The following is a 15,476-nucleotide window of genomic DNA, read 5'->3' as shown; positions in this document are numbered from 1 at the left end:
GACAGGACAGGACAGGACAGTACTGTACAGGACAGGACAGGACAGTGCAGTGCAGTACAGCAGAGCACAGTACACTACACAACACTACAGTATAGTTCACTACACAGTGGTTCTGTCAATACACAAATAATGATGCCTTTATACCTTGCATCTCAGTTTAATAACGGGAATCACGTAGAGCAAAACATTCGAAACCTTAATTGTAGATCTCGCTGCAGGCTGCTAAAGGATCAATTTATTCGCACAATATCTCTATCTGTAAGGTGTTAAATTTCTTTCCTACGACAGACATGGTCGCGATCCCACAGTTCGCTGCGGGAGCCATGGAAAACTGGGGATTGGTCTTGTACAGGGAAGAGAGAATGTTGTTTGATGAAGATGTTGACTTTGCATCAAAACAACAGTCTATCGCACGGGTCATAGGTCACGAAATTGTGCATCAGGTAATGCATAGTGGAATATTAAGCGACCAAATGTTAAACGTTTCTCTGGTTGAAGAAGGTAATGCACATTTTGTATAAATTAGGACTAATATGATTTTTTGTGTATGCATGATATAAATACAACAAAACAGCACGGTCAGACAATGATAATATATGTCTAATCTGACTTAGTGACTCAGACAAAGGAACTACGTACTAGCAAGGTTCTCTAGCTCAGCAAATTGAATTTTCTGTTTTCGAATAAGATACCTACATTGTCGTTTTTGGAATCACTATCGAATGTAAAGTCACGTGAATGACGACATTGCCTGGACCCTATTATTCTATCATCATGTGGTTTCATCGCCCTAGATTGGGTGAAGACAGTAAGCTAATGATGTGATAGTCTAGCAAGTCATTATCTCAGTCATCACAAGAAACACACATGGTACTCCAACTCAACCTTCCCGTACCCTCTTTTGTTATACATTTACACAAGTCAGAGCAATTATGCAAGCAGCATTGCAGAACATCGTATTATAGCCTGTTGATGATTTCATATTCTTGTTATATAGTGGTTTGGTAATCTTGTCACGTGTGGATGGTGGTCAGAACTATGGCTGAACGAGGGTTTTGCGGAGTTTCTGGAAGATTCTGGCGTCCATGAAATCCATCCTGAATGGAACATGGTAAGGACAGGCAAACCCGCTATCCAGGGACATAGCGCATTTACAGTTGACTTCGTATTAGATCCCACTAAAACTAATAATTGAGCAATATTATAGCATATGAGTGAGAGAGAGAGAGAGAGAGAGAGAGAGAGAGAGAGAGAGAGAGAGAGAGAGAGAGAGGAGGGAGGGGGGAGAGAGAGGAGGGAGAGAGAAGAGAGGGAAGAGGAGAGAGAGAGGGAGAGAGAAAGAGAGAGAGGGGGGGAGAGAGACTTGACTTTGATGGACCAATGGCTGAACAGCTGGAGTTTTTTGTCACACATTTGTACGGTTTTCTATTTAACTACCAGTTCGCATTTTTATTGACTCCAACTTATATCTCAGTTATAACTGTCATTTGCAGTCTGACCCGTACTGTGTACAATACTGTTCATACAGCGTGTGGCAAGCACGCCTTCCTTCCCTAAAGTACAATGGACAGTGAATTAGTACCGTGAATTACTCGTCAGCTGAGAATTGCTTACTTACAACCGATCACTATTTGTTCTTTAATCGCTGTTCAGTATCAAGAATTCTACCCAGGGCTTGCCACTTTCCCGGCTCTTGAAGCGGACTCCATATCAACATCATCGCGTCCAATCACCATGGACGTGTTCTGGGTACAAGAAATAGAAGATGGTTTTGATGTGATCGCATATCGCAAGGTAACTGCAATTTCTATAACACAGGCGATTCTGCTTTGATACGCCACATTTTCATTTGGGACTCATTTAAAGCGCATCGGAAATTGAAATTGAATACCTTTACTCGCATTTTGCCCGACAAAAGAATTTCAATAGCTCATCTACAATCCTTATGAATATGCCTATCACTGAAATAAGTGAATGTTGGAAGACCAGATAATTACAGGTTTAGTAGTTTTACGATTTTACATTAACAGAAGAGAGTAATAGCATCAGTGAAGATAGAGTATATTGAAGAATTAAGCCTTGCACTTGATTGCAACAAAGTCGTGTTGCGTATTGCACTTACGACGAATTCTGGCGAATTGATGTAGTGTAGATCGCAAGTCCAGTGACAATTAGTCGTTTTGCAAGAATAAATGTTCTTATTGTTGATATCTAATATGTCTTTTCCTTTCTGTACGACAAAGATTATATTGTCGATGTTTAACTTATGAATTCAATGTAAAGGTGTCGTCTGACATCAAATATTTCTAGTCCTTTCTGTAGGATGAGAATTATACTTTTGGCAAGTATTGTTTTATTGTTCACACATTCGTCGTGGATAGCAATGTATTGATATATAAACATAGTCTATTGCATGCGCAGATGGTTAGAGTTCTGTGATAGGCGACATCCACTGTCACAGTGGTAGTAAAGTTTCTGGAACGCCATTCCTTCCATTCGCAATTTCAAGCTTCCCTCTGTCGCGTACGTATCCCTTGCCACATGAGGCGAAATATTTGCCAAGAAAGTGACTAACACGGTATGGAGAAAGTAAGGGCCCACACATTTTATTCGCGGAAGTAGCTGCTTTGTGAATAGGCAAGTTTGGGAAGTGCAAATAAACGATGCGCGTGTCAAAGTCCCCAGGTATATTTTTCGACAATAAGTGTGCAGCCATTGTAGACTAGTGACGTTTCATGAAAATTGTCGTGATTGTCAGTAGACGTTTTTTGACGATAAATCTTAGGGAGCCTGCCTCAACATGATGATGATGGGCTTTTTAGGAAAGCTGACCTTCGGTGCTGGTTTGGACACGTACTTGAGGAGGTATGCATTTGACGTCGCTTTTTCCGACGACCTCTTCAGTGTTCTCACAGAGGTAAGAGATACTGCCAATTTTATATGCACCTTGGAGTTCGATGTTGTTCGACCTGAAGCCAGTGTGTATGCCTTCAGCAACTTTCACTTCGCACTGTCAGTGGATATCCAATGAAAACAAGATCAGTTATCAACCTTTACGTAAGAATGGTGGATAGGAACATCTATTTCATTTCCTTCTAAGAGGAGGGGGACATGGCAAACAGAAGATCAAATTAGATTTGAAGTAACGGTTGAGGAAAATCACTTTTGTACATTTCGTTTCAGGGGGATACGAACTGCAATCTGCACAAAACAGTTGTGCATTGCGATCTTTCTGAATGACCTGCAATTCGTGTACAGATGCTCTGCACTATTTTGAAAGTTGTGTGTTAGATAAATTTGATTAGGTTTTGCGTCTTTGTCAATTGGTGTCAGAAGGGGGGTTAGTTTGACCAATAGCAATGGCCACCCGCACCACGTGTCTTCACACTTATGTGTGTATTTTAACATGATGTTCGAATATTTACCATGCAATTTTCATTCCCATCGGTCACAATGTCTTACCAGGCGGACTCAACACACATGGGAACCGATGTAAAAAGGGTGATGGACACGTGGGTACGACAAGCTGGCTACCCGGTCATCACTGTAACAAGAAATGGTAAAGATGTCCACGCTGAACAACAACATTTCCTACAGTACCCGAATGATGAACCCGATGATAAGCACGAAGACCTTGGGTATGCATAACTCTGGATTTCGAGGTCGTTTTCACGCTTTTGAACTATGCCGTGTTTGATATCCGAATCGATTGTAAACATAATACAGGTAATTTAAAACTTCGGACATCAAGAACTCTACACACTCAAGTATATAGAGTTGATGTTTCATGTGTTCTAGGTACCTGTGGTATGTACCGCTGACGTGGACTGACCAAGATGAGCAAGTATTCACCACTGAGTGTGCTCAGAACACATATTGCAATTTCAAGTGGATGAACAGAGGACCAGGTAAGTATACATATAGCGCTTTATTAGTTGCGAGTCTACGCGTTACTTTGCCTAACGACTTTGATCTTAATGTATTCTTTGGCTCACATTGTGTGCATAAAGTTTGCGAGTCTTTCTGCTCATTTTTACTCGTTATGAGGTGAGGATTACGGCTTTGTACGCAGCACATTCCGAGACAATTGTTGAACTTACTGAGGGAACTGCTAGGTTTTCCGAATTAAATGAGTGTTCTTAGCACGTCACTTTTGAAACCTCGCAGTGGTCTGCTGTCTGAAGAGTGTACTGGTAAATTAGTTTTTTGAATGCATACACCATGAACTTGTGCTTGGGGGCTATTGCTGGTCAGGATATGACAATTGAAATAATAGCTTTGCTCATACGTCTGAGAGTGTATCCCATTTCATTGGTTTTTGTATAGAAATTACACGTGTCCGCAATCTTGGCAAAAGCTTCAACTGCATTTTCTTTTGCCATTTAATCGTCTAACAAGACTGAACATGAGTTATGATAACAAAGTGTAATAATAGTAATTGTTACATCATGATTACGTAATGTCATACAACACCTGTGACCGTCTGTGTACTATAAATAAATATATTCAGCACTTTCATAAATGGACGATATGTGCTGATTATTTAACTGTGTTAATACATATATTATTTCGCAATTTTCATATTGATAACAGCTGATTTCACCATAACCACGGATGACCCCGATCATTGGTTCATCGTTAACATCAATCAGGATATGTTCTACAGAGTCAACTACGAAAACGAAAACTGGGAAAATCTAGCGATGCAGTTACGGACTGATCACACGGTAAGATGTTTAAATAATGCATTAAGTATATTTCATTGGCTGTTGGTAGTATCACTAGAGATGGGATATATCCAGAACCACCTTCCATTTAAAGTGGTAACATTTAGAACATTTGGAACAGGGCAGCAGCGAACAGTGGCATTTGATTGTCCGTTCTCAATCGAAGAACAGCCACACAGTGATTTATTTCCACGTTATCTGATAAATTACAAAATGCTGAAGTGACACTCAACATTGTGTCAGTTTCTCAAAAGCATCAATCTGCTTATTGCTTCTTAATGACACGAAATGTGGTCAATTACATGAGTAAGTTGACTGAAATTGGCATTCGGTTCTATTTCAACGAGTAACAGAACAAAATTGATCAAATTTCTAAGTATGTCTGTTCGTACAAGACAATATAAGTCCTCAGTTAAAATATCTATTGCAAGCAGTCTAAACATTCAGATTTTGAGAAACAAAATCCGTTCTTAATATTCACATTTTGGGAAACATAATTTTAAGTTATTATCATCATTTATTTATATATATATATATATATATATATATATATATATATATATATATATATATATATATATATATATATATACATACATACAAAATGTATACAATGTGCCCTCCCGGTTATCACCATAATGGCTTTATGGCAACCTCTGAACTTGGGCACTTGTATATATATATATATATATAATATATATATATATATATATATATATATATATATATATATATATATATATATATATGTGTGTGTGTGTATATATATATATATGTGTATATATATATATATATATATCTTATATATATATAATATATAAATATAAATATCTTTTCATGGAATCTCCTGTACCAGTGGTGCCATCACGCCTTCTGAATTCATCAACGTGTTCAACTCTTTCATTAAAAATTCGTTCACAGTGTCCCATGTAAATGTTCGTTCATTAAAAAAGAATTTTGATGATTTTGCTGTGATGTATGACGATATTTTGCATGAAAAGTTCAAAATCGTTGGAGTGTCCGAAATCTGGAACGTAGGTTGTAGTAATTTGTTTAATTTTGACTCATATTCATTAGAGTTAAATTGTCGTGAAGTTGGAAGGGGTGGCGGTGTTGCCGCCTATATCCACAACTCTGTTACGTACAAAGTATTATCATGTAATGTAGTACATTCAGAATCTCTTTGGCTAGAAGTAATCGATAGAAAACAAACATTTGTCATAGGAATACTGTACAGGAAGCCAAATACAAGTGTACCAGAATTTAGAAATAGTCTTTTAGAGGTCCTAAAAGATATCAAACTTGATAGGAAGCAGTGCATCCTTCTTGGCGATTTCAATATCGACCTGTCAAAAGGAGATGATATTGTAGAAGATCACTTTGACACTGTACTGAGATGTTTAAATATGAAGCAGTTGGTATCAAACCCGACTCGAGTCACAAATGTTTCACAAACCCTTATAGACCATATTTATACAAACATAAATAAGTGTTCCATTTATACAGGTACAATTGCTTGTGATATTTCAGATCACCTGCCAGTCTTTGCTATATTCAATGTATATGGCAAAATTTTTTACAGGGATTACAAACATTTCAGATTGGAAGATTTCAAACATGATTTATCACAGCAATCATGGAACGATGTTTATTCATGTACAGATGTTAATGATGCATATAACTGTTTTTATTCAACCTTTAACTATTACAGTAATAGACATGCACCTGTTTGCTCACGATCCATTCCATCAAAAATTCAATTCACAGGAAACACATCTTATTTGCTGATATGGTGCATTCGAATTACGAAGCTAGAACTGTGGTCAAGTATAAAAAATTCAGAAATATCTTGACAACCGTGCTAAGAGTTGCCAAGCGTAATTATTACGAGTCCTTGTTTATTGAAAATAGTAAAAATTCCACAAGAACATGGAAGATCATCAATGAATTACTTGGTAAACGTAACAGGAAACCTGGTATGTCTCTACCAGGACATTTATCATGTTCTGCAGGCGATAATGAAAATACAGTTACTTATAGTACAAAAAATGAAATTCTTAATGGGTTCAATAAGTTTTTCACTAGCGTTGGACCGGATCTTGCCAGAAAAATACATACTCCTCACACTTCCTTTGCAGATTATCTGTCAAATCCCCTAGAAAATTCGTTCTTTTTGTATCCCACAACAGAAATGGAAATTGTTAATTTGTTGACAAGTATTGATGTGAAGAAGGCAACCGGTTATGACGACTTACCTGCAAAACTTATTCACCATGCAGCAGAGTATATTGCTCAACCTCTTTGTTATATTTTTAATCTTTCTTTTAAATATTGTAAGTTTCCTGATGCATTAAAAATAGCAAGAGTGGTTCCTATCTTTAAAAAGGGTTCGAGGGACATACCGGGAAACTATCGTCCAATTTCGGTATTGCCGCTCATAAGTAAAATTCTTGAACAAACTGTGAATAACCGATTGGTTGGCTATTTGAATAATCACGGTGTTTTCTATAAGCATCAGTATGGTTTCCGAGAAAAATATAGTGCCAAACTTTCTCTTATTAGTTTAATGAATAATTTACTTGAACAAGTCGACCAAGGGAATTCTACCATTGGTATTGTTATTGATTTCGCCAAGGCATTCGATACCATAGATCATTCTATTCTTCTCTCAAAACTTCATCATTATGGTGTTAGGGGAATTCCACTACTTTGGTTTACAGACTACTTAAATAACAGGTCACAGTATGTTTTTGTTGACGGATGTATGTCTCAACATTTACCAATTACATGTGGAGTACCCCAGGGCTCTGTACTTGGCCCTACACTATTTTTGATGTACATCAATGATCTTCCTAATTCTTCAAAATTTTTTGACTTTAGGCTTTTTGCCGACGATTCCAACCTTTTCCACACTTTTTCACGTGAAACACGCTCTGTAAATCTTTCTTTTGTGGATGTACATTTACAAGACTTGTTCAATGGTGCGATGCCAATAAGCTGACAGTTAATATAAGTAAAACAAAGTATGTACTTTTTCACAGCAATCGTAACTCTGTAACACTACAAGGCAATTTATCTGTAAAGAATGTTATCATAGAAGAAGTTCTACAAGCATCTTTTGTTGGGGTTGTTTTTGATAAACATTTGACATGGAAATTTCATATTAATGAGATAAATAATAGTATAAGAAAAAAGTAGGAATCATATTTAGGCTAAGAAATTATGTACCACAGCAAATTCTAGTACTGCTCTACAAAGCTTTTATTGAACCAAATATTATGTATGGTCTTGAGGTATGGGGAAGTACATATCCATCATATTTACATCAGATTTTTATCACCCAAAAAATGCTGGTACGAATAATTACGTTTTCAAGATTTCGAGAATCTACTGCACCTTTATTCTTTAGACTAGGTATACTGGATGTCTATAAACTTCATAAATTACTTCTGGGAAAATTCATGTTTGATTTGCATCATAAAAATATACCACATAATTTGAGTGATTACTTTAGATTGGCTGATCATTGCTATGACACTCGATTTAAACTAGGTCAAAACTTGCCTTTACAGAAAGTACGTACAACTGCAGGACAGTTTGCAATTTCATATATGGGTGCCAAAGTCTGGAACAGCCTACCCAATATTGTCAAACAAAGTGCAACAAGAGATTTATTTATAAACTCATTAAGACAGCATCTCATAAGTGAATACCAAGATGTGTGAATGTTTATCTATTTTTTTTCATTTAAAATATAGAATTTTGATTAACAATTGACATAATTAGCCCTTTAAAACAAATATTGCAATGTAAATTTCATGAAAATGGGGCCAGGCTCGATTAACTCTGAGCTATTATTCCTGGCTCCAACTTGCCTTTTTCCTCGTCATTGTATACTTTGTATACCTTGTATACTTACTTATATTTGGAATTGGCAATAAAGTAAAGTAAAGAATTAAATATATATATATAAGTATACTGATATCCTCATGGGAAATTACAGTGCTCGATGCTAAGCAGAGCGTTATAGATAGTAACACAAATAACTTCAAGTACGAAGTAATGAAATCTGTTACTTACGTTTCATGCATCCTGCAATCATCAGACTACTTTTACCTGTAGAATGTTTGCCCTTTATAGTGTTGGGACGTACCATTGCACTATAGTCCTTGGTGGTGTTGACATTGGATAAATAATATTTGTTTTGATGACGACTCTTCAACACCCAACTCAGATAAGCGGAATTGTCTTTATGGTGTAACAGTTACTACTTTTGTATTTTTATCGACAGATCGGTGTTTGTCAAGTACAAAGTGTTGAATAGGATATAATTTATTGCCTTCGAAAAAATATAATCTACATCACTCTCAAATTTGAACTTAATTGTGACCGTGGTTGGCATTTTGTCGACTGGGTTGAAGTCATTCTGAAGCTATCCATCGACATGTCATGTTTTTTGGCGTGGATGAAAGCGATTGTCGGTTACTGCATATCAACGCTCGTTAACTTTGGAAGGGTTAAATCCACCTGGGTGCTAAACAATGTTTCTTTCATCGATAGGTGTTTCCAATCCGTAACCGCGGATCATTGATCAGCGATGCTTTCAATATAGGACAATCTCAGCTCTCGAATCACGTAATTCCACTGAAAATTATCGAGTATCTCACCGAGGAGAGAAGTCATAATGCTTGGCGGACAACAAGAGATAATTTAAGATATACACACACCATGTTATGGAGGACATCAACCTATGGTTATTTCGAGGTGGGTGACTTGCATTACTTTTGTTCCGAAGACAATTGCACATTTACATAGCATTGTGGGCAATTTGATACAAATAATCCAAACACTTGTTCTTTGTTTGCTTAAAGAAACGTCAAGCCATGCTAATGACTGAGAATGAAAACACTGTTCTCAATTCAAAGTTTTGGGTTAAGGTATTGTGTACCTCGAAAACGAAAGCCTTAAACTTTTGTCCTAAGCTTCCTCAAGGAAACTTTCAACCATTCCCTTCAAACTAGCGGTCCACGTGCAAACTTTTGTACCAGATAAAAAGATGTATCAATGTTCGAAATTCAAATGGCCGCCCTCCCAGTGTTAACTCTATGGAGAAATTAATTTTCAATTTTCAAAAATTTAAGACTTTGAAACTTTTCTTACCCGAAGAACTTTAAAATGACCCCTCATAAGCGGTAGACCAGAAATGAATTGGACAAATTCGAGCATCCAAATATCTTTCCATGAGTTGCACACTGCGCTTTATTCAAGATATCTTCATTCTCAATTTGTTTACATCATTTGGGGAACAATACCATCTACGCGTTGAAAATTAATTCTCCTTTTTTCTCAAGGACACTTGCCTATGTGTTCGATCCTAACAGTCGGAGAAACAAAAAAAATTGATTTTCGAAATGACAGATTCCCTTTGTTCAATGTTTAAGGGGAAAAGCTGAGTTGGGTTATCGAGAAATAAGTTTCAAAATGAGTTCATACAGGTTATTGATGGGCCTTGAAAGCAAGCTTCTGGGAGTTTCAGAGTTGAAAGATCTCTGATTGAGTCTGATTGACTGAGTCGATCAAAGAATGTGATATACAAAGTAATCCATAAGTAGGCATACGTCCCTTTTCACGACATTCGGTTTTTCAGTGCAAATGAAAGTGTTGTCCACCTGTGTAGTAGCCTTTAAGGCTTATAGGCTTTATTTCCATCTTGTGGTGACCTTGCTTATCCTTTCTTATGGTGACCATTTCAGAAATATCTCCGCCATTTGAACGATCCAATCTACAGCGAACTCGGCTGGGACTTCAAGAAAGCATTGGAAGACGACCACATCGACTAGTGAGTTACCATTTGATCAGTTAGGCACAGACAAGTACATCGTGCACTGAACATTCAGGCTTCGAGAATATCAGAGTTGCACATGCTGTTTTATACAATCGAACTGTGTTGTATGCGAAATAGTAATGTCTAATGTTGATCTCGTGAGCACGAGTCAGAAATTCTGTCGTGTCAACATTTACCGAAATTTGAAGGTGTTTTAGATCAAAGAGAGCAGTTATCAGATGTATTGTTTAAACTTTTAATGTTGCACATTTTTATTAAATATACAAAAACTTTAATCGCAGCTCACAATTTACTTAAACATAATTGTGATACCAACAGACATTTTAGGTGTAGAAAAGCCGTAATCTCATTTTCAGCCGATGTGTATAACGGATCTGTATATGATATCTTCCAGTCACAATCGAGTTATAGCGGTGGAACTGGCGTGTAAATATGGCAACCAAGATTGCGTAAACACGGCATCTGAACAGTTTACGTCCTGGATGGCTCAGGTTAACAACTCAAAGTAAGAAACCATTCTTATTTTCTGATTGTTGTGTAGTAAAATGACCCTCGACAACGCTTGGGCACACGACATTTGGGGGAATGACAGTGAAAATTATATCGCTCATGCAAATGCCTGACTCACCCAAGTGAAACTAGTTTCCCTATTGTGTTCCAGAATCAGAGAAGACACAAAGGATACAGTTTATTGCACGGCGGTTCGTTACGGAGGAGACAATGAATGGGTATTTGCGTTCGACCAACATCTAGTCGACGAGGACGAAAAGCGTGCTTTACAGCGTGCAATGGCATGTAGCAGAAACTCGTACACACTTCAAGGGTATGTTTTCTGAAAAATGTTGCAGCGTGCTTGCGAACTTGTGGTTTTGGATGCTTTATGCTAACGCTTAACTTATATCATTGTGTCTCAGTAGCTGGTGCAGTTAGAGACGGTGTCACGCCACCTACGTCCGGACTGCATCAATCATGATTTCAAAGCACATATAAGCAGTAGAAGGCTTGTTTTCTACGCGGCATTTCTCGTAACACCGCCATCCTTTCCTAAAGTCCGACTGGCAATTGAGCTCTATATCGTCTATAACCTTTCAACAATACGTCTTTCTAAGACTTAGAGAGTTGAGTCACTTTGATACTTTTAGTTTTCTGTTGGAATTGTTCCTATCGCCACTCATCCACTATTTAAATTCACTAACATACATTTGATATCATGTCGTCTAACAGCTACCTAGAATACTATTTGGAAACAAGTGAGACACAGTCTGTCATCGGTTTTGTCCGAGATGCCTCTGGTATGGGATTTAACCTGGCGTGGAACTTTGTGAACGAGAATTTTGACTCTCTGCATTCAAGGTAGGTTGTGTGAAGGTCAAAGGTAAGATCTACCTTCACTCGATATTGACAGGTTATTATGAAGATCGTGGATAAGAGTAATAAAAACTCAAACTGTTAGCCACATAAAAGTTCTTGTACGAATGCAAGGGCATTTTAACTTACGGGGCAGGAAAATATATAAATTCCCTTGGACTGCAGTCTGAATTGCTAAACTTTTGTTTCTTTCGCTAACTCTGTACCAAATTAAGTACAGGCAAAAGAACCCAATGGTTCGACAAAACAAATTGTCATCACCGCCCTCACTGTTGGAATAAATTTCTTCAAATATTTTTTTTGCTCTTATACCAACCACAATAGTACGATTTATCAGCAAATTATCCACGTGATAAATTCTCAGATGTATTTTTGATGACGTGAAATTGACATAGCCAATACATTTCCTTATAATTTCACGAAAGTTATGAAGTAGAATCCGAAAAATCGACAATCCGAAAAACACAGTTTGGGTAGTCGTTCATCTTAAAAGTACAAGCCCCGGGATACTAGTATTATGTATTATTGCCGGACATCTGATCGATTGATGCCTTTCAGATCTGTTCATTATTTATGTATATTAGTTGTATTTGCAAGACTACCGAATAGGTGTTTTTACAAACACACAGGTATGGCTTATTTGAAAAGGCGATCAAACCATACAACATCAGGGTTTAGGGCCATAGAACATGTATGATGTCACTACAGTGACTACAAATTAGAGTACGACTCTTTCAATCAATGTTCCTTTTTACATCCAGATTGGGCGACTCTGCGTACGATACTGTGTGGTCTTTTGCTACGATGATGAACACTGGCAGAGACAGAACTGAGGTATGAGTATAGCACAAAGGCAGCCAACAGGGTGTATAAATATTCCCATAGAGTGCATTACTAGTATGCTTACTCTAGTCGATTAGAACAAAAAGTATCATCCGAAATAGATAAACCATAATGTCGATGAGGGATTTAGGAATAAGGATGTATGCAATTCTAAGTGAATCAACTTCATTTCATCATAATTATACAAAATCATGCTCCTTATGCGAAAAAAAAACTTAAACGGTTATTATTATCTCATTTTATTCTTTCTCTTACTATTTATGTACCTGTTCAACGGGTAGTATTTCCGCTGATAATTCGACAGACTAGTGTAGTATAAAAGAAACTAGCGAAGGGAACTTTAAAAAATAATATATCAAACTTCAAGTGTTAAAATAATTGAAATCTTTAGAAGGAATTTCTTATCATCTAATAAACGTGTTACCATTTCTATGTTACTATCGTTGTGAAGTACGAATCTGTCACCTGTTCCAATTTTGCCACAGTTACCATGGAAAGAGAAAATCTAACCAATCACAGATTTTAAGCGGGTGGCCGCTTTTTAAAAACAGCTCCCTCACATGGGCATTTTGAATACCGAGGAACACCCCTTTGACCATATATGGGCATATTTAGATTACAGGTGACTCTATACCTTTAATCAGTTATATATCTTAAAGAGAAGGCATTAGAGAGGAAAAGTGAAGATTTCATAGATAAGACTAATATGAAAAATACTTCTCTTAAAAAAACTATTTTTTTCTGTTGAACTCTTTAATTGACTTTAATTCAACTATCTGAGCCTTTTGTTAGCCAAACTTCTGGGGTTCCTCTGCTCCATGTCAACAGATGGAAGACTTTGGACGTAGATATGCCGATATGCCCATGTCGGCGGCCAATAATTTTTACGACTCCCTTCAGAAGATTGAGGGCAACATCGACTGGATGGACAGAAACGCCGCTGAAATCAAGGACTGGCTTGTGGAGTTTTTGGATAGAACAGTGGAGTAAATAGCACTCGGTATTGTATGTGAGGACGTGACGAGATGAACTCGATGAACTTTTGCTAAAAATACCGAGATTCACGACGAGATTTTTAATGATATTTCAAATTTGAACAGAGGAAGAGGAAATAAATCTTGACTTGTAAGGTTGAGTTTGAGGGCGCACCTAAAGAGTACTGGGGTAATACTCCGATCATTATCCGTTATGAAAACTTGCCCTTTCTTAGCAGGTCCCAGACTGAAAAATTGAGCCGCGTACGTACGGGTCACGTGCTCCGGCTTCTGTCACCTCCGACTGACTCTACCTATAACCTTGTGAAGCAACTGGGATAATGTTCACTTGTCTTATTATCCAGTGTGGGCCCAGTTTTCCTTAGTCTTGCCTACTGAATGTTGCCTACTGTATCTACTGTATCTGTATCTGCCTAATACTCTTTTGTCTATGAAATGTGTAGATGTTTCGATGTAATATTTTACTACACGATGTACAATGGAAAGAAACTCGTTAGTAATGATAATAACTAAATGTTTCATTCGTATCTACCCCTTGTTTTATGAATACATTGAAGAAATGATAAATCGCTCTGCACAAACTGCATTTCTAAAGATAATGTAGAGCAGACGTATTGTCAAGTCTTGCGTAACTCGGTAACGACTACTTATTAAAGAACAGCAAACTGTACTTTTCTATGATGCCGGACGGGTGCATATTTTCTGTATAAACTCTAGATCGTGCCGTTAAGATGAACTCTGTAACTTTATTAGATCAAATTTGCTAGAATACGGCGAAGTAAATCAACAAATCATTTGTTCGCTTAATTCAATTTAATCGCCAATCTGTTACTTTATATATTTTCAATACAGTTACAATATGGATAGTAATTCGGTCAATTTGTTAAAGTAAACTGAATAAATTGTTGTACATGGCAGACAACACGAGACTGCACATTTCACATTATTTTACTTGGAGAGTTCCATTTATTATCAAAGCTGCAGTTGTCTCTCGCTATGGCTGAGAGGTAAGTACCGTTGATGTATTTACTAGCTTTACAACATAAAAAGCCAAAATAGGTGTCATGCCCACTTTCATTTTTTTAACTTTATTTTTCACAGCATAATACACAAAATAACCAACAAAACAACAATATCGTACATGGATTACACAGAAAAGTCCACAGTTACATACTTATTTCCACTGTGGTCCAAATTTACAAAAGACCCCTGACTTATCGTTACTGCCTCCAATGTCTATAATGGGTACATTATTCCCACTTCATTGTACATCTGTTGAAAAACCATCCAGCCGACCAGTTGATTCAACAACTCATGACAGATCATGGGGCTTGAGGTACTCCTGCTGGAACGGTATATACGTAAATGTATGAAACGCGGTTTTGACTAATCCTATTTTCACCGCATGTAGACTTTTTTCCAGATGAATCTGATGATAGGACTTTATCGACATCAATTATTGTGAAGAAAAGCTAGAGTTGTGACATTAGTGTTTGACCAAAACTGGAGACGTTTGACACCGCCCTCTCCAGTTTACTTACAAAATTGTAGAGTTTTATGTTTTATAGAGTTTGAACTGTCCAGGGCACATTTGTATCAATTCAGTGTTAACTTTTCCCGGTCCCCTGGCCACGAGGTGACTTCGATGAAGAATCGAGGTCGTAGTCTTGTCTCGTTCACTTGACATTGATGCTGTAC

At 37.3% G+C, this 15,476-nt stretch overlaps 1 protein-coding gene across 1 annotated transcript in view; it reads left to right on the top strand.

The window, feature by feature from the left end:
- LOC139135374 (aminopeptidase N-like) overlaps nucleotides 1-14,700 on the top strand; it is a 38,379-nt gene extending 23,679 nt beyond the window's left edge. The window contains exons 4-17 of the mRNA XM_070702737.1: nucleotides 289-443; nucleotides 998-1,111; nucleotides 1,654-1,794; nucleotides 2,786-2,917; nucleotides 3,466-3,638; nucleotides 3,799-3,908; nucleotides 4,594-4,727; nucleotides 9,288-9,491; nucleotides 10,481-10,566; nucleotides 10,967-11,077; nucleotides 11,234-11,395; nucleotides 11,797-11,925; nucleotides 12,702-12,774; nucleotides 13,612-14,700. Of these exons, the coding sequence (XP_070558838.1) occupies nucleotides 289-443; nucleotides 998-1,111; nucleotides 1,654-1,794; nucleotides 2,786-2,917; nucleotides 3,466-3,638; nucleotides 3,799-3,908; nucleotides 4,594-4,727; nucleotides 9,288-9,491; nucleotides 10,481-10,566; nucleotides 10,967-11,077; nucleotides 11,234-11,395; nucleotides 11,797-11,925; nucleotides 12,702-12,774; nucleotides 13,612-13,773 (1,886 nt within the window). The 3' untranslated portion in view covers nucleotides 13,774-14,700. The remainder of the gene's footprint in view (nucleotides 1-288; nucleotides 444-997; nucleotides 1,112-1,653; nucleotides 1,795-2,785; nucleotides 2,918-3,465; nucleotides 3,639-3,798; nucleotides 3,909-4,593; nucleotides 4,728-9,287; nucleotides 9,492-10,480; nucleotides 10,567-10,966; nucleotides 11,078-11,233; nucleotides 11,396-11,796; nucleotides 11,926-12,701; nucleotides 12,775-13,611) is intronic.
- The last annotated feature ends 776 nt before the right edge of the window (nucleotides 14,701-15,476 follow it).

Source organism: Ptychodera flava, chromosome 6, assembly GCF_041260155.1.
Source record: "Ptychodera flava strain L36383 chromosome 6, AS_Pfla_20210202, whole genome shotgun sequence".
Taxonomy (NCBI): domain Eukaryota; kingdom Metazoa; phylum Hemichordata; class Enteropneusta; family Ptychoderidae; genus Ptychodera; species Ptychodera flava.
This window is presented reverse-complemented; position numbering and strand designations above follow the sequence as displayed.